This window comes from Nannospalax galili, unplaced genomic scaffold (assembly GCF_000622305.1).
Source record: "Nannospalax galili isolate Female #2095 unplaced genomic scaffold, S.galili_v1.0 scaffold835, whole genome shotgun sequence".
NCBI lineage: Eukaryota > Metazoa > Chordata > Mammalia > Rodentia > Spalacidae > Nannospalax > Nannospalax galili.
Window position 1 is genome coordinate 250,034 of NW_008336306.1, and position 20,190 is coordinate 270,223.

The 20,190-nt window shown below is 46.1% G+C and overlaps 1 protein-coding gene across 1 annotated transcript in view; it reads right to left on the minus strand.

Annotated features, from left to right (window-relative positions):
• Pla2g4c (phospholipase A2 group IVC) overlaps positions 1-20,190 on the minus strand; it is a 29,570-nt gene that overhangs the window by 3,653 nt on the left and 5,727 nt on the right. Inside the window, exons 3-11 of the mRNA XM_008831007.1 lie at positions 15,704-15,893; positions 14,611-14,731; positions 12,859-12,999; positions 12,218-12,271; positions 8,421-8,573; positions 6,744-6,938; positions 5,771-5,866; positions 4,325-4,479; positions 502-673 (exon numbers count right to left, since the gene is read on the minus strand). Of these exons, the coding sequence (XP_008829229.1) occupies positions 502-673; positions 4,325-4,479; positions 5,771-5,866; positions 6,744-6,938; positions 8,421-8,573; positions 12,218-12,271; positions 12,859-12,999; positions 14,611-14,731; positions 15,704-15,893 (1,277 nt within the window). The remainder of the gene's footprint in view (positions 1-501; positions 674-4,324; positions 4,480-5,770; positions 5,867-6,743; positions 6,939-8,420; positions 8,574-12,217; positions 12,272-12,858; positions 13,000-14,610; positions 14,732-15,703; positions 15,894-20,190) is intronic.

Consider the following 20,190-nt stretch of genomic DNA (forward strand, 5'->3'; position numbering starts at 1 on the left):
CATGTCATGCAATGCCCACAGAGGACAGAAGAGGACATCGGATACCCTGGAATTGGAGTTATGGACAGTTGTTAGCTGCTATGTGGGCGCTGGGATACAAACCCAGGTCTTCTGCAAGAACAGTCAGTGTTCTTAACTGCTGAGCCATCTCTCCAGCCCAACATTTTATTCTTTAAAGGATGCCTAGTGGTAGAGGTCCAGAGTCTAGTGTGGGATATGGCAGGGGTGGGACAGACAGGATCAGGATCACTCCACTGGATGCTGGATCTTCCTACAACTGCACCCCTAGGACAAGAATGCTCCAAAGAACGGGGCTAACCAACAGAAGTGTCCAAGATTGAGACAGCATGCCACCCTCTTGGAGGCCACAGGGTGGAGAGAATGAGGCTTCCTCATCACTGTCCTGACTTTCAGATGTTGAAGGGTAGACCAGATGCCCCTTAAATGTAGCTCTTCCCAGTTTGGCCCTTTGACCCATCCACCTCACACACCTACCTCGACAGTAACAGTTGTCTTTGTTGAACAGGGTAAAATGCATCACAACAGGTCCTGTTTCCCCTTCCAGGATGTAGCAGCTGGCAGGGGCTTGGGCCCATTCCTTCAGCTGTTTCTCTTCCACTTGGGGGAAGGGGATTTCATGGAGGCGGCAATAGTCGCCTGTGGCCCTGATGGTCTGAGAAGGGGAGATGGGGGCTGTCTCAAGGACTGTGCCTGGAAGCCCACTGGAACCTCAGCAAAGGGTCCAGGTACACAGTAGAACAAGGTATAATCTCAAATGCTGGGATTACATGTGTGTGTGGTGGCAAGGTATAACCTCGAATGCTGAGAATGCATGTGTGGGCCACCACACCCACACTGTTTACATGTTTTATCATCATCTCATGAGCATCATCGCTGAACAAAAGCTGTGGATCAGCCCCATGAGGAGTCTCTCTGTGGATTTTTATGAGGGAGATAATGCTATACTCATTTAGAGGATGAGAAAACAGATGCCCAGGGGTAGTGTCTAGAGCTCAGAGTTGCACAACTAAGACTCACTAGAAAGTGACTCTCAAGATTCTGATCTTCCCACCTTTATCACATTGCCTGTTCTGGGGAGGAATTTTTACCTCCCCAGAAATCTTAGAACCAGAACTTTGAGCATTCCAGGGCCAAAGACTCAGGAAATGGAGGACAGGCAGATTTTAGCCAATAAAAATAAGGGTGGATACCTCTGACCAAAGTGTGGCAATGTCAGTGGAATACATGTGAATGCAACCTACATTACACATAAATGTAAGACATATGTTTGATTATGACTGATATACCTACTATTATATACTGTGTGTATTTCATAATAGATACAATTGGATATTATACATGCCTGTGTCTTTTTAAGGAAAAAATAAATCCAATGCTAAGTGCATTTATTTATTTTGTATGTGTATGTATGCACGTGCATGCCACAGTGTGCATGTGGGGTCCGAGGACAAACAACAAACATCAGTTCTCTTAACTGAGGCCATCAGGCTTAGCATAAGCACCTTTACTCTCTGAGCCATCTCACTGGCCCACAGTATTTTAAAAATTATTTGTTTATTATCACTGTGTGTGCATGATGTGTGTGTCGGGCACACACACGTGTGAAGGTCAGAGAACAACTAAGAGGAGGTGGTTCTCTGTCCTCCTTGACATGAGTTCCAGGTCTCAAACTCAGCTTATCAGGCTCATACGCTTGCATGGCAAGTGCCTTTAGCCACTGAGCTCTCTTGCCAGCCCATGCTGCAAGTACTAACAAACACAGTTACATAGCACATCGTATGGTTTTGGTGCACAGTAGGCCACATAGACAAAACTGAGTCCCTAAAATCACAATGCAGTTGCAAAATTTCTACTGCTCAGTGACACTATTGTGATCATCATGTACCACAGCATGTGTGTGGTAATGCTGTTGTGAACAAACATACCTCTTTGCCAGTCATGTAGAACAGTAGTGCCTACCCACATGCTCTCTCAAATGTAGAATCTAGGTTGAAATATGTATGTGTATGCATGTGTGCATGCATATGCTTCTGTGCATGTGTTCATATGTATGTATGTATATGCATGTGTGTACACGTGTATGCATGTGTGTATGCATGCAGTGTATATATGTGCATGTGTGCATGTATGCATTTATGTATGTGCATGTGTGTATGTGTGTGCATGCATGAACCTGTGTTTGTGTGTATATATGTATGAACTGTATACATGTATGTGTGTGCATGTGCATGTATGTGCATGTGTGCATGTGTATATATGTGCATGTGTGTATGTGCAGGTGTGCCTGTGTGTAAATATGTGAATATGTGTGTCTGTACCTGTGTATTTATGCATATGCATGCATATGTGTATGTGCATTTGTGCTTGTGTGTAGGTATGTGAATATGTATGCAAGTGCATGCATGTGCACATCTGTGTCTGTACAGGTGTGTGCATGTGTGTATGTGTGTGCATATGTGTGCACATGCTGGTCATGAAAGTAGAAAAGAGAGCATGAAAGGGAAGGAGGCATGCTAGGGAGCAGAAAGGGTGATGGAGCACAGGGGACATGAAAACAGAAGGAAGACCATTTAGAGGGAGGAAAGGGACCAGAAAGAGTGGCAAAGGAGATCAGGGAGGACCTTTGAGGGAGATGATGAATAAGAACATTATGAAAATGCCATAGTGAAATTTACTGCTTTGCATACTGACCTTAAAAATCAACAAAAGGACTAGTGAGAGGCCTTGGCGGGTAAAGACACATGCCAACCAGCTGAAAAGTCAACCTCCACACAATGCACTGATTGCCACATGTACCATGGCACACTCACCTCCACCAAAAATTAAATGTAATAAAAAATTAGTGAAAAAAGAATACGGGGCTGGAGAGACGGCTTGATGGTCAAGAGCATCGGCTGCTCTTGCAGAGGACCTGAGTTTGGTTCCCAGCAGCACATGGTGGCTAACAACTGCCCATCACTCCAGTTCCAGAGGATCTGACACCCTATTCTGGCCAGTGAGGGCACTGCATTCACATGCACTTTGCACAGGCAGCTACACCACACATACATCCCATTAAAAAATCATACAAAATAGCCAGGCATGGTGGCCCATGCCTTTAATCCCAGCACTTGGGAGGCAGAGGCAGGCAGATCTTTGTGAGTTCGAGGCCACCTGGTCTACATAGTGAGTTCCAGGACAGCTGGGGCTACAAGGAGACCCTGTCTCAAAAAGACAAAAAAAATATTTTAAAAGAATAGCTCATATAGCTATGTTGGAGCTAATGACAGAAAGTAAATATAGTCACTGTTTATGATTTGCTATGTACAGTTTCCATCATTATTCTGAAGAGTAATCCTAGTCAGAGAATATTTACTGTAAAGCACTCTGCTGCATGGGTCCCTAGTAGTCTCATACTTCTTGTATTCACCAATCTCTTCACTGCCTAGGAGCCTAGGCACAGGGACTGATTTCTGCCATCCAGGTCCTTCGTGTTGGCTCAGTGATGAAACTGCCTAATGATAATTATGCATTTCTCAGATGTATCCTGTTCAGCGAAGCAGGATTATAGTTATACATTACATATGCATATATATACACATATATGTATCTGTTCATACACACATCTTTATATATATACACACATCTCTCTATGTGTCTCTATATACACATCTATGTGTCTATATACATATATCTTTATATGTGCATATATATACACACATCTTTCTCTATGTATATATGCATCTATATGTGTGATACATACACACACACACACACACACACATATATATATATGGAGAGTTGAACTTGCTATGTTGCTGAACATGACCTTGAAATCCTGATCCTCCTACCCCCACCTCTCAGGTGTTGCTACTGCAGGCTGGCACCGCCACACCTTGCTTATGCAGTGCTGGGGATCAAACCCAGGGCCTTGTGTATACTAGGCAAGCACTCTACCAACTGAGCAATAATCCCAGCTCTCTACCTTAAATTGAAAAAAAAAAAAAAAAAAAAAGCAGTTGAACTGCCACAGGTCAAACTGCTCTGGGTGGGGAGGTGGGACCCAGAACGTAGCAGAAATGCCTGTCAGAAAGGGGGTACAAGAAGGTCTAGGCTAGACTCAGAATGCCAGAGGTCTGCTGGCTACTGATAGACTGTGAACACTCCAGGACTGGGGTGGTGAGTGCATTTGCCTTCTGGAGTCCCCAGACAGCACCTGCCCTGTCCTGCTTCCCAATTGGATCCTGCGTGCCTTCCTGTAGAGCTCTGCCTGCATGCAGGACCATCTCCCTCCTCCCATATATGTAAGTTACTTTTCATTTACCTCTAAAGGATCCCCGGCACTGAAGTCAAAGGAGAGGATGAGGTGAACTTTCCGTGTAGGAGGCAGAACCAGCGGGTAGGGTGTGTTGATGGCTAAACCAGCGTCTATCAGGTGGAGAAACTCCCGGCTTTGCATGGCCTCATCTGCAAGGTTGCCTAAACCCAGGAAGAGAGCCAGTTGGTTCTGAACTGGTCTAGTCTAAGGCCAGAATGTACATATAGGAACAGTATTATATATAGACAGAGCTGTGTCCCCTTGCCCTGCACAGAACTCCATGGTGGCGGGGGGGGGGGCATGTTCAGCTCGGTTTCACCTCTGCTGTGGTCTGGACGTGGTTTGAGTGTGTTCCCCAGAGATTCATGCACTGGAAGCTTGGTCAGCAGTGTGAGGGTGATGAAGTGGTGGAAACTTTAAGAGGAGGGGCTTAGTGGAAGGTGGAGATACCACCCTTAGAAAGGATTCATGTTGGTCACAGGGAGTGGATGAGTACTTGAGAGAGAAAAGTACTTATGTGGTGGGGCCACTCCATGATGGAATCCCTTATCTACATGGCCCTACCATGTTATGATGCAACCAGAAACACCCTCACCAGAGGCTGAATAGATGGGGTCACCTAATACTGGACTTTCAGCTTCCAATGTTATGAGTTACATACGCTCTTTTTTTATAAAGTATCTAGCCTAGGATATTTTGTTATAGTCACAGAAAACAGACCAATACAACTACTCAAACCATGCAAAATGTTGAATAAGCTGGGCACATTGTGGAACTCACCTTCCTGGGGAAGCACATCTATTCGGGAACTGAAAAAAGCAATCAATCATAAAAAATGTCCATGTGAAATGGAGATCTTTTTTAAAGGTTAAAAACTCATACAATTTTATGTCTTAAAGGGCTTATACTGAGTTCAATATTGTATAACTGTATTAATTCAACTGTGAATCTAGAAACTTACAGCCACTTGTGAAAGAGATGTACTCTTGCTCTGGAGTGTGTTACTGAATATGTTAAAGCTGTAATGAAATGCTTCTCCTAATCATGTAGTTATTAAAATTTTTTTAAAATGTCCGTGGTAGTCTTATTACAAAGGAATGGTGGAACTTTCAAATGCACAGGGATGGGCATGGTCTTGGGAGGGGGCACTCATGCACGAAGAAGACAGAAGTTTGTGCAGGTTATAAAGTGGCCTTAGAGTTAATTCTGTCTGAATGTTCAAAGTAAGATCTTTTTAGATGCAGAGGAAACCATCAGCTTTTCAGGGACTGGACCTCACCCTGCCTGCCACTGACGTCAACAAGGCTCCAACATTCAGCCCAGAAGGTGCCATGCTGCCTCCACCCCACACTTCTGAGAAAAGGATGAGCTGAGGTTGCTTTTTGTCCCTCATTCTTCATACCCCACCGGGACCCAGGAGGATCAGGGAGGTGGAAGGAAGAGCTTTCTCACCGTGTTTATACAGGAAGTTGTGAACAGTTCCCCACTCCCACTTCCAATAGCAACTTCCAGTTTTATTCAGAAAAGTAAAAATGTCCCAGAGTTTATCTAGAGAGGAAAATGGAAAGGCACAAGGTGAGTACCATGGGATGGTGTTTGTTACTAATCCCAAAGTCCTATGGTGGATCTCTAACCTGCAGGATGGCTTGAGGTAGACAGGGTCTTTATGGAGGAACACTGAGACTAAATGCAGTCATCATGGGGGCTGGGCTAGTCCAAGAGGACTGGCCCTTATATTGGTGAGGGGTCTAACAAGGAGGCGCACCCAGAGGAAAGGTCATATGAGGGTGCAGAGTGTGATGGTTAGTTTTAATTGTCAACTTGACACAGTCTAGAATCACTTGGGAAGACAGCCTCCATTCCATTGAGGCCAGGTGCTGGCTCTGCCATTTCTCTCTGCAGCCCGTCTGTCCCCCTCCACTGCAGGCCTGTGTTGTGCTGTTATCTCAGGACATCCAGGATAGAAGAATGCAGCTAGGGCCAGTGGTCATATCCAACAGCTAGCTCCTGCAGGGTGGCTACAGGGTGGTATCACAGCTAATCTCCATTGTCAACTCAATGGAATCACCTAGAAGGCCCCTTTTGGAGCACATCTGTGAAGGCATTCCCAGAGTTTTCATTAAGGATGGAAGACCCACCTTGAGGGTAGGCAGCAGTCCCATGGGCTGGGGTGTCAGGCTGAATAAAAGGGGGAGAGTGAACTAAGCATCATCACTCATATCTCTGTTCTTTGTGGATATGATGTGACCAGCCATCTCCTGCCCCTTCAGCCGTGACAGACTATCCCCTCAAACCGTGAGCCCAAATAAGCCATTCCTTCCTTAAGCTGCTTTTGACAGGTATTTTGTCAAAGCACGAAGAAAAGTAACTAATACAGATGAGGACAAAGGAGGGGAAGAAGGAGACTGATGGCGTTGACACTCACGTCTGATCCAACTCACAGAGCTGTACTCGACAGTCTCTTCAGAGCTGTATATGGCGGTCTCTTTGGTCTTGTTTCTTGTTCTCATGAAGCAATGCACCAGGTATTCCAGGAACTGCTTCTGCTCATCAGGGGAGATCTTACTCCAGTTCTTACCCATCTCCACCAACCAGCTGTGTTCCAACTCACCAGACTCACCTGCCCCCAAGAAACCCAGGTGGTCACTCCCTTCAGGCTGGACACATGTCACCTGACAGGAGCCACTGCTTAGCCCTCTTTAGGTCATCTCCCCCGATGACCTGGCCAGTCAACCTACAACCTGTGCTGTATAGCAATTTCCTCTGAGATAAAAAGCACTCCCACTCTGCAAGGAAGCTTATTAAATCTTGGAAAGTGAACAACTTAAGGCTTCAGGAAAGTCCCTGAAACTGACCAGGCATAAGAGGTCCCACCCTCTTCAAGGTTATATAAGCAGTAAGGACTGCTGGGAGACACTCTCAAGCCAGCTGAGCTGCCTGGAACACACTCTCTAACCTGTTGAGCTGTCTGCAGGTTGTGTAGTGAGCTCCAAGGTTCCAGCTTTTGTAAGCTGCCACCCATTCTGGGGTGGGCTTTTGATGATGCAGCTGTTTGGAGTCATTTCTGCTCCTGTCAGCAACCTCAAAAATTACACTTCTTCACCAAGTTAGACTTTGGTGGTATACTTAACTTTGGTCCGTCGTTAGCTTCCTATAGGGATGAGTAGATGTTCGCTCACATCTCTCAGGGAATAGTGTCACACAACAGACTGCTACCACAGATGGTGCCTTCCCCAGGTGGCGCTCTCTCCTGTCTGTGGGTGATTCCAACACAGCCTCCATTTCTCCTACTTTACATGCTCTCCTTTTCTGTATTTTCTCCTGCTTCTCTGCCTCAAGACTCTGCATGTTGGAGTTCTCACAATTCAGATCTAAGCCCTCCATCTTCCAAGATTACCAACATTCACTAATCGGATGGTTCAGACTCTGTGACTATTCTGATCACAATTATTGAACACATAACACACATTCTATATTTAAACCTTCCTCACATTTGAGTACGAGATACCTGTACTACTCCGTTATATAGATGAAGAGTACAAGAACAGAGCGATCATCACTTGCTGGAGCTCACACAGCTGGGATGCAACCCGCTGCTCCCTCTTTTACAGACAACCTGCCTCAACTAGCAATTCCTGGGTGTAAGCCCAGTCCTAGATAGGATCATCTCATTCCATGTCCTAAAATAAGTATGAATTAGTTGTTAGAAGTTAAGAATGGAAATATTTCCCTGAAAACCTAGATGTTCTGGCTTCTAACCATTAGAGCAAAGTGCTTGGGTCTGAATGCCAGGAAGGCTGTTTAAGTACTGTGTGACCTTGCGCATTACTCAAATTCTCTGTGCTTCAGTTTCCCTGCCTGAAAAGCAGGACTTCTGCATGGACTGTGGTGATTGCTGGCTGCCTGCAGTGGGTTCGCTGGTTCGCTTCCATACCCCCTTGCCTCAGCCCCAGCTGGATTCCTTTTGAATATTGGTACTTCCTACCTGGACTCTGTAGGCCTGTGTAAGAAAGAGGAGGAAGGAGAAAAGGTCACAATTCTGCCTTCTTCCAACCCCTCAGCACCCACACAGCAGCCTGCAAGTGTGTCCTTGTGCACAAACCTCTCTCAGCATCAAGTGCCTGCTGCAGAGCCTGGAACTTCTCCTGGATGCTGGAGTCATCCTGGTCTTGAATATAAGCCATCACTAAATCTAAGAGCGCTTCATCCACCGCTGTCCCTACAGGTCCTTTATGTAGAACTCCTGCGTACGCTGCTAAGAGACAAAGCACCCACCCACAGAGAACATGTAGATCCCATCGTTGCCCCCCACCACACTCACACATATATACCAAATCCTCTGGGAACCCTTTTCCTGATGCTGTGTGTCTCCTACCCAGCTTCCATGTGCTTATGCATACAGTCTCCCACCTGTAATTCAAGGAACTAGATATTCCTCCCAGGTCCACCTAGCTGGTGATTGGCAGAGAAGCCCATCTCCCTTGCTCTAGGTGGGACAGTGGCAGGAGCCCTCAGGACCAGGCTTCTTTCTCTCCCCATTCACTCCCTTCCAGATTGCTTCTGGGGACCGTGACCTGGGAAGGTGAGGAACAGCACACACACACACACACACACACACACACACACACACACACACACACACACATACACACACACACACACACCCCACACGGCTCATTCATAGCAGTTCCCAGCCTAGCAGTTGAGGTAAGAATGGTATTTCAAAGGGGGATGGTGAGCACCAGATGAATGGCTGATTGTGACATTCCAAGGTCAGTAGCTGGTTTTCAAAGCTTCTTAGTCTATATCTTCATGAGTGACTCACAAAAATGCAGGGTGCTTACCTCCCTTGGGCTGATGTGTTGGTGTCAATTTTTCTGTTAGGCTTACTAAATAGTCTGAAAGAGAGTAGAGATACGAAAATACATGCTTAACTGTACAATGCAGCCACTGGCTATGGTGCTGAGTTGTTGTTTTTTGGTTTTTTTCTTTCTGGTTTTTCTCTCAAATTCCACCAGGCTGGCCTGGAACTCGTTATGTAGCTCAGTTTAACTTTGAAGTTCTGATCCCCTGCCTCTACATCTCAAGCGCTAGGATTACAAGCATGCAACCCTACTCCTGACTGGTTTTAAATGTTTTTAAGGCACATTTCTCTAGGACTATCCCTTTAATTGGTATAGCCACAATGGGTTGGAGCCTGCTGGCATCTACTGTCAACAGTTAATTTTGTGCCTCTCTTACAACTCTGCCTCTAGTAAAAGCTTATTGAGAACCTGAACTTGGAGGGAGAATTTACACCATAGAAATTGGTAACCACTACAAATCAACACTTCTTTTTCTAGAGCGTAAGCTTAGTATATCCACTAGAAAAATGAAATGTAGGCCCATCCTCCAACTTTAGCCACTGGAAAGCTAGAGAGAAACAGACTCTCCTTTGAAACTTGTCTTTTCTTAAAGGGCCTCAATTCCCCAGATCAGTTGAGTAACTGTCTTTATCAGGTTGTTCTGTGAACATGTGTGTGAGGGATTTTTCTTGAGTGTTAACTGATGCAGGAGGGCCAAGCCCACTGTGGGCAGCACCATGCCTAGGCAGGCGGCCGTGGGCTGTGTAAGAAAGCTAGCTGAGCCTGTGAGGGAGTCAATGAATGAGCCAGCAAGCAGCAATCCTCCATGCTTTCTGCGTCAAGTTCCTGCCCTTCCCTCCATCAATGAGGGGCTGTGACCTGGAAATGTAAGCCAAATAAACTATTTCCTCTTCTAAGTTGCTTTCAGTCAGAGTGTTCTATCACAGCAACAGAGAAGAAATTAGAGCAGCCTGGTCCACAGCATGGTCATTGTTGATATTAAATAAAGATCTAATATATAACTCCCCTTCAGAATGTCCACTTTGGCTGCATCTGAAACCTTCTCACAGAATGACATCCCCTTTTCTTTTATTTTCGTCCACAGCAGATGGATGTCTCCCAAAAAAGGCATCAACCAGGTATCCAGTACTGTGGCACTAGGTGAAGCCCACCATCTTTTTTTCTTTCTTTCTTTCTTTCTTTCTTTTTTTTTTTTTTTTTTGGTCTTTTTTGAGACAGGGTCTCCCTGTAGCCTGTAGCCCCAGATGGCCTGGAACTCACTATGTAGACCAGGCTGGCCTTGAACTCACAGAGACCTGCCTGCCTCTGCCTCCCAAGTGCTGGGATTAAAGGCATGTGGCACCATGCCTGGCTCTATTCTTATTTTTTAAAAATAATTTATTGAGAATTTCATACAAGTATATAAGCATATAAGGTGTTTTGATCAAATCCATGTCCACTCCCTCTCCTCCAACTCCTCCCATAACTCCCCATGACTTTTTTTCTGATAACTTCATGTACTCTTTCTTCTTTTTTTTTAATGGGGTTTTCTGCTACTCTAACATTCCCCCCTCTGAAGAGGTAACCCTAAAGTCTTTTAAGGATTAGATAAGAGCTCCCAAATAATTTCAACATTTTTGGCCTTTGGAACGGAGTATGTTGCTCATCATCTTTATGATACAAGTTAAATGCTCCCAGAGTTCATATGCATGCATGTATGTATGCATGGTTGTATGCATATGGGCACAGGTATGTATGTAGGTGCACATGCATGTGTGTGCATGCATGTGGAGGCTTGTGCTTGATACTGGGAATTATCCTCAACTACTCTTCTACCTTATTCATTAAGACAGGGTCTCTCAGTCAAACCCAGAGCTCATTCATACCCACAGTCTCTCTAGCTCAATTGCTCTGGAGATTCTGTCTCCACCTCCTGAGGCTGGAATTACGGGAAGGCAGCTGTGCCCATCTGGCATTTGCATGGGTTCTGGGGATCCAAACGCTGATCCTCACTCTTGCATGGTGGGCACTAAGCCACCCCTCCCCCCAGCCCTCCTTCCTAACTGAAGCATGCTCATAGGAATGTGCCCAGTCCTGAAATACCTTCCCAAAGATCCCTAACCTCCTCCTATAAAGTCCCTACACCTTTGTCTGGGGAGGGCAGCACTCTGGACCAATTCCCGAGCTCTCCTTACCTACACAGGTAATACTCTTTCTCTACTCTTTCACCTCTTGGCTTTGGTTATTTGGGTTTTTCACTCGCTGTGATGCAAACCCGTTCTATCAGGTTACATTATTACAATTTTAATATTTAGTGAGTCATTATGACTATGCGCCAGGCTCTGCTCTAAGTACCTTACACAAATTAGGTCACTTAAAACTCATGCCTAATAGATGAGACTGGAGGCACTGTTTTCTAATTTATAGGCAACCCTGGGTCACAGAGAGTTTGGTTGGTTGGTTAGTGAGGCATGTAAGGCAGATCTGAGATGTGGCTCCAGGCACAAACTTCGGCTCTAAAGCAGCACACTCCTCTGCCATTCACCTCTGAAGCTGTGCTCACTGGCCAGTAAGGGCAGGCAAGTCACTCAGCAAAATTCCTACAACTCTATGAGTCTCAGAAAAACGCAGGTGATAACTATAGCATCCACTCCTCAGGGTTCTGGAAAGAATATGGTGGAACAGATAACCACTGTTAAAACTTCCTAGTGCTTTTCTCTACTAGGCTCTGTCCTAGATGCTTTATAAGAATCAGCTCACTGAATCCTGATAACTATGGCCATCATGATGTAGCAACTGATGTATGGAGAGGTGACCCTACCATCCACAGGTCACAGAGGTCACCTATATCTAAGCAACATTGTTTCCAAGGCAACCTGAACTCTTGGCCACTCTGGAGCAGCCTAGCTGCCCCTGATGAAGTCTTGAGAGAAGTGAATAATGTTAGGAGATATAGTTGTCAGGGTAATGACATGCAATTCTCTTTTCTGCTAAGATGAATTTGTTTATACAAGGTATCGCTAGGCTTTCACTCCTGTGTTTTCCAAATACTCACCCAAAATAAATTTCTTAATTTCTTCAAAATCAGCTAGAACACTTCCCCATAAACCTGCAAAGAAAAGAGAAAGAAGACCAAGACATCCCATGGTGAAGTCACAGTGTATCTCACAATGACGTACTAGCTGAGCACGGTGCTACACTCCTGAATCCTAGCATTCGGGAGGTGGAGACAGGAGGATGAGGGGTTCAAGGCTAACCTGAGTGGGGTCACGAGCTCAAAGCCAAAGTGAGATAAAGGAGACCCAGTCTCAAACAACAACAAGGAATCATTTGCTGAACAAATGGAGATTCAACTATCCTTAAATTCCTGCTACATGCTGGGCACTGTGTTGAGTGTTTTATTTGTGGAATCTGGTATATCTTGCACATCTACATTACAGTTCTATTTATCAGGAGCTAGAGGCTTGGATTTGGGCCCCTCTATGAAATTGCCCCTCCTGAACCATTTGATAAGTTACCAGGTATCTCACAGGAAGGAAGCCCCTAAGAGATGCCGAAGGCCTGCTTCGGGAAGCCCCGAGGTCTCTTTCCTCCCAGCAATGCAGGAGCCAGGCAGCGCTAGACACTCAGGGAGAACACTTTTGTTTTGCCTCTACTTCCCAGCCCCACTGAATCCCATCTGACCCCAGTACTGACCTCTCAGGAAAGTCAGATCTCTCTCAGGCTTGGATTTAACCAGTTCTCCCTTCTCAAATCTGCTTCCAAACTCTGTGATGGGGACATAAGCCCCAAGTGCAGGGTAGCCAGCATGGTGAGGGGTGAACTCAAACCAGGACTCTGGGGAGGCAAAACAAGGGTGATCCACTAGCTCTGAGCCTTAAATGTAGCCAGTGCTCAGGAAAAAAGAATCTATTGAGTGAGGAATGCCAACCAAGAGACCATCATATTTGAGATGGGCTGGGTGGTCTCAGAAACAACTGGGAAAGCTTTTCCCAGGCCTTCGAGAGTCTATTCAACTGGAAGTGGTTTGTGACCTCCACAGAATGCTGTTTCCATACTTCTCCCAGTTTCTCCAAACTTGAGCCCTCTCACCCACCTTTTTCCTCTATCTCATCACAGTGGCAACCCCAGAATGTGGAAATTAAGAAGAGTCTAGACACGCTATTGCATGAGGATTATCTGGGAGCACTGAGGAGGGGATGGGTTATTGTAAGAAAGGGAACTCATATGACCATGCTTGTTCTAGAAAATTCCATTGGGTAGCTAGGGAAGGAGATGTTGGCAGGGAGACCAAGTAGAACTAATTGGGAGAGTCCTCCCATGAGAAGTTGATTCTTGGTCTAGGACATACTCAGGGTGGTGGAGAAGGCAATTGTTGCAATATGGAAGGCTGCCTTAGGGAGTAGTTGAGAAGGACTGAACTAGGGAAGGGGTTACCAGCCCTGAGAGGATTTTTGGAGAGAGTGCATACAGCCTTGACTGAATAATGGTCCTCCTTTATCAGAGAAGGTCATCCTCAACACAGTACATAGCTTCAGGAGGTCATATGGAGTGGTGAGGGAGGAAGGGGCCACCATTTTAACCATCAAAATCGGCCATATCTACTCTGATGATCAATGGAGTGATAGATGTTGCAGTCATATCAACTGCACCTCTAGACTGCTGGGGGAGGGCTTATGAAAACAAGGAGGTCGGTTCTACCCAATCTGGCAGAAAAGCAGTACAGGGACTGTGCTGGTTAGTTTTAACTGTCAACTTGACCCAACCTAGAATCTCCTACAAAAAGAGTCTTAATGATGTTGGCCTGTGGGCATGTCTGTGGAGGACTGTCTTGATTGATAATTGATGAGGGAAGACCCAGCCCATTGTAGGTCACACCATTCCCTAGGTAGGGAGTCCTGAAGAGTATGAGAGAGGAGAACGCTAGCTGCCTGATGGATGCTGAGAAATCAGGGCATTCATGTCAAACAGATGAATGCCTTCTATACATGGGAAGTGGGCCAGAAGGTCTTGATCCCAGGGAAGAGCCCGAGTATCAAGAGACAAACAGGGCATTAGAACAGTCACCAGCATTGGGGTAGTTAATAGAATCATGGAGAAAGGCAGATAAGTGAGGAAAGAGATCATCCCACTGTACCCTCAAGCTGGTTCCCTCAACCATAACATGTAACAACTAACTTTTGTCACCCAAAGCAAGTATGGGCCCTTTGGTGATGTCTGGGGCTCCACTTTGCTGTTCCTTGAGCTGAGCATCCTGTCCTGGCAGCCTTCTTCCATGAGCCCTTTGCTCCTGGGCTTCCCAAAGGGTCAGTCAGGAAAACATCCACACATTCCACCCAGAGCCTTTCTGGGGATGGAAACCAGGGCCCCACACACTCTAGGCAAGCACCATTCTGCCACTGAGCTCTATCTCCAGCCTTACGTCCCTCTCTACTGCCTTCTGCTTACTCTGGGTTTTTCTTTCCCTCCAGGCAGGCTGAAGATCCCCATCAATGGCTGCAAATATTGGGTAGGGCAGAGTTCCTTCTTCCACTGGCTTCTTTATGCTGGACAGATGAGAGTCCTGGAGCTTTGGAGAGAATGTGCTGAGACTGAGTCGGATGAGAGCACAGGGGTACCATGATGTCTCCCCCAACTGGGAGACCTTTGTACATGGCTCCTCCCCCAACCCCCTAGTGCTGGGGTATCATTTCCTTTCACTTCATCTTTGAAACCCATTTCAACAAGGGACTCATAGAGTGTAATATATGATCAAAAAGTGACTTCCCAACTGGGAAGTGCTAACTGTGGTCTCACCCCTGTGACTTCCTCTACCTCCTGCATCCTTTAGGAATGATGAAAGGCACAGGCTGTAGGAATGCTATATAGCAATTTCCTCCAAATTGAAACATTCCCTCCAGAAGGGAAGGGGAGGCTCATGGGACCCAGAAGGTAAACAAACTTCATGTGCCTGGAAAAGCTGAAACTTGCAAGGTTCTCCAGGGCCCTCCTCAAATTTATAGATGCAGTAAACTGCTGTTGGGGGCGGAAAGAACAGGACATGGGGGGACTCTGATCAACTAAGCTGCAGAGGGGAGATTCTCTATCTGGTTGAACTGCCTAACACTTCAGGATGCCCCAACATTTTGGACTTTCTTTAAAGTTCCCCTCCTCACTATGTAGCTGCAAGTTTGTCAAGTGCTTGATCTCCATAGCCAGCTCTAAGCAGGCATGGCCTTAAGGATTTTTTTTTCCCTTCTCCCCTCCAGGACAGCAGCTGAGATTTACAGCTTGCCTACCTTGAAGATTTTTCTTTTAAATACTAAATTGTCCTGAAGCTTCCGTCTGAGCCCATCTTTAAATCTATTTATTAATGAGTCTAAGAATCCTAAGAGGGGGATCGGGATCCTGCCACCCTCCTCCCATATCAGCAACTCTGGTGTATTTTAGTATTGAGACAAGCTCTAAGTGCCCAGATTTGGAAAAGCTAAAAAATAAGTTAGTCAAGGTCTTTGGGGTTGTTCCACCTGGGGCCCCACATCCTCTGCTGGGAGTGACTTACTTCTCTGATTTGCCTGGAAACAACCAAATAGGCCCAAAAGTCAGTCAGGGAATAATTCTCCATCCTGGCCGCCTGGATGGTTTTCTCTAGGCTCTCTTTAAGAGACCACTCACAATTCTCATATCGATGTTTCAGTTCTTCCTCCATGCCTTCCATCTTCCCATTATTGGCGTAGAACCAAGACAATGCCCTGGAGACAGCAAGAGGGGTGGGCTGAGGATAGAAAGATTGGCCCAAGAAGGCAGGGGAGAGGGAGTGTTAGGATGCTGTTAATCCGGACCCTCTCTCATGGAAGGATGACAAGCCAGAGAAATGATGATCAATGGACATAAAAGAAGTGTGGCAGATAAGGACTTGAACACATGGAGCATCCCCTGCAGTGACTTCCACTTAACAAGTAGGACGATAAGATGGAAGAAACACATCATGGTGTGAAGTCAGATTCCAGACCAGACTGCCGCTCAGACTGCCATACCTGTCGCAGCCCTCCCCTACTGTGATATCCACAGACCTACTGAGTCACTGTGAATCTCTAGCTGACAAAATGCCAGAGGCCAGGGGTTCTCACTGAGGGAAATGAGTTTACAACAATGGGGGTTATTAGTTGCCACACACCCTGCACCCCATCCCCTTTCTTGCCTTCTGCTGGGGAAATCAGAGGGTCTGGCTATAGGTTCCTGCTGAGAAGCACCCCCTTTCCTCAGGCACCTATAAATAGGGACCAACTCAACTAGGCCCCGATTCCTCTTCAGAGTCCCCCACCCCACTGTGCTGTTTGTCTCTGATGCTAGGGCATCAAAAGAGGCCCTGCCATACTGTTATCTTCCGTATGTCTGTCCATGGCATTAGTACCTATTTTAATAAACTTCTTAACCCCAACAGTTAGTGTCCGCTTGAGCCCCACATCCTAGACATTTCATATGATAGGCAAATAATATTTGGGGGGAATGAAGAATCTGACTGTTAACATCATCTTCATAACCAACCAGCAATGGGAATGGCAAGATCATCGTCAGTTTATAGACACGGAGGCACAGAGAGGCTCAGCAACTTCCTCATGGTCACACAGGCATATAAAGCAGAACTGAATTTGCTTCCAGATAATCTATCCTCACACTTTATTTTCTCTATTGTATCTTAGAGAAACAAACTGAGATCAAGCAGCCTGGGGAGAGGGGAGGCTCAAAAAAGGAACACCTTGCCAGTTCCTGTTAATGAAACTTGATACCCACTACTTCACTCAGTAAATATTTTTAAGACTTTTAAAAATTAACTCTTTTTTTTGTTGTTGTTTTGTTTTGGTCTTTTTGAGACATGGTCTCCCTATAGCCCCAGCTGGCCTGGAACTCACTAAGTAAGCCAGGCTGGCCTCGAACTCACAGAGCTCTGCCTCCCTCTGCTTCCTGAGTGCTGGGATTAATGTGTGCCACCATGCTCAGCAAGACTTTATTTTTTCATGTGTATGTCTGCGTGTCACTATGTATGTACACACATGTGTGCAAGTACTCACAGAGGCCAGAAGAGGCCATCGCAACCCCTTGGAGCTGGAGTTACAGGTGTTCGTGAGCTCCTGATATGGGAACCAAACTCCAATCCGCTGTATGAGCAGCAAGCTGTCTTAACTCTGAGCCACCTTTCTAGCCCCTCAGTAAATACTTCTGATGTTCACATTAACACTTAGTGCACAATGTCAACATCTGCACTGCGCAGTGTGATATAGCCATAGCCACACTGAGCAGTATGACACACCTTCATTCCACTGTGCAGTATAACAAACATTTGTCACATATAAGCTCTTCAGCCCTGTACATGGGTGGCAGGTGATCTTAACTGTCAACCCGACAAGATTCAGCATTACCTAGAAGATCTCTGAGCATGTCTTTGAGGACATTTTAAGAAAGATTAACTGAGGCAGTAAGACCCACCCTGAATGTGGATGTTACCATCCCAATGGGCTGGGGTCCCAGACTGAATAGAAGGGTGGGTAGGAGGAGAAGTGAGCTGAGCACCGGGATTCATCTCGCTCTGCTTCCTGACTGCAGATTCAGTATGTCCAGCCACTTTCACACCTCTGTTGCCAAGACAGACTGTACCTCAAACTGTGAGCCAAGACAAACCCATACTTTCTTACTTTTCTATAATTTCTTGGATTTTATCTCCCTCTTTCTGTCTCTGTCTCTCTGTCTCTGTCTCTCTCTCTGTCTCTCTCTGTCTCTATCTCTCTGTGTGTGTATGGAGCTGGAGTAACAGGTGTTTGTAACTCATCCCACGTGGATCCAAACCCTGGTCTTCATGACTGAGCAGCAAGTGCTCTTAACCACTGAGTCGCATCTCCAGCTTCATTTGTCAGGTAAGTTTTGTCCCAGCAATGAGGAAAGTACTTAATATATGTGATGAATGTGACTTAGAAACTAGATTCTCTAGCTTCAATTAGACCCTGCTATTCCATTCAGTTACTGCAAAGTGTTGAAACGTGTGAAACAAGTTTGGTAGCAGCGGCTCCTTTTCCAACTGCACATTCACTTTGACATGCAATGAGATGACTACTTCAAAATGGTAATGTGGTGTGGGTATAAAATGTGGTATCAGGGTTGGCAAGATAGCTTGGTCAGTAAAGCAGCTTGCTGCCAAGCCTGAGGACCTGAGTTCAATCCCCAGGTCCCATATAGTGAAAAGAGAGAACTGACTCCAACAAGTTGTCCTCTGCCTTCCATATTCATGCCATGGCACACACATGCACATATACATATACATGTGTGTAAAATAAATAAATAAATAAAATACTTAAATGTGCATCAGCTTTCAAAAACAGTTTAAGAAAAGGAACGTCAAATATTGGATTACTGACTGCTACTTTATGTGATTAAAATACTAATGTGGGAGGCTGGAGAGATGATTCAGCAGTTAAGAGCACTGACTGCTCTTGCAGGAGACCCAGGTTTGAAAACCCAGCACACACATGGTAGTTAACAACCATCTGTAACTCCAGTTCCACGGGATCCAACACCCTCTTCTGACCTCCTTGGGCACTGCATGACACAGGTGCATTTACATACATGCAGGCAATACACTCATACACATAAAATAAAACATTAAAAAATGAAAATAAAATACTAATATGTCTGACACTTAGGGGAGGGAGAGTCACTTTCCTTTGGGGGTATGGCCACTGGTAGGTTGCCCCATTTTGGAATGAATAGGTCCCACACCCATGCTTATATAAAAAGCACTAACTGGACTCAGTAGTTATAAAAGAAAAAGAACATGAAATTGGGAGAGAGCTGTGTTCAGGCAGGCTCAGAAGGAGTTGGAGGGGGAGAAGTGGGGTAGATATGATCAAATACAGTGCATATATGTTTAAAATTCTCAAATAAATACAAATGTTACTGGAAAATACACCATTAAAATTAGTGCCACTGTACTTATTTCCCCCCCCCCCCCCATAAGGCTTTTAAAAAGTCCGAAAGGGGGGGTTGGGGATTTAGCTGATAGAGCGCTTGCCTAGGAAGTAGTCCGGTCCTCAGCTCCGGGGGGGGGGGGGGGGGAGACGACAAAATAACAAAAAGCCCCAAAGGGCTGCGAGGTGGGGCGCCGGGCCAGCCTGCCAGCCTGGTCTTGCTCTGGGCCTAGGGTCCGGCCCTGCACAGGCCAGGGGGGAAGGGGACGCCCTGGGCCCGCTGGTCAGAGGGCAAGGGCGCAGCCCCGCTACAAGGGCCGGGCTGCAGGAGACCATGTTTGCCCTGCAGTCAAAGATCTATACATACGTGAGCCGGAACAAATGCTCTGGAATGCGTTCCCCCCTTCAGGAAGAGAACTCAGTGGCCCATCACGAAGTCAAATACCAGGGGAAGCTGTTAGCTGGAATCTACCGGAGGCGAGAAGAGAAAAGAAATGCTGGGAATACGATCCTAAGCACCATGACTCTGAGGAACAGATCAAAGACACCAGGAGTGGTCCCCTGGCACCTTTTCCAAACCAAAAATCAGAAGCAGCAGAACTTCCAAAGAGTCCACCCTGGTCCTGTGATTCTACCAATACAGTGGTCGCCAAGCAAGCCCTGAAAAAGCCCGGTAAGGGCAAGCAGGCTCCTCGGAAAAAAGCTCAAGGAAAAACGCAACAGAATCTCAAACTCACGGATTTCTACCTGGCCTGAAGGAGCTCCAGGAGGAGCAAAGCTGAGCTTCAGCCTGAAGAGAAGGAAAAAAAAAATAGAAGAATTGATCAAGAGCGGGAAGGAAGAAGGCGTGAAGTTTGACCTCATTGATGGCAAAGGCAGGGGTGTGATCGCCACTCAGCAGTTCTCCCGGGGAGACTTTGTGGTGGAATACCACGGGGACTTCATGGAGATCACCGATGCCAAGAAGTGGAAGGCTCTGTACGCACAGGACCTTCCACGGCTGCTACGTGTACAGTTTTCAGTATCTGAGCAAAACCTATTGCGTGGGTGCCACTCGAGAGACAAATCGCCTGGGGAGACTGATCAGTCA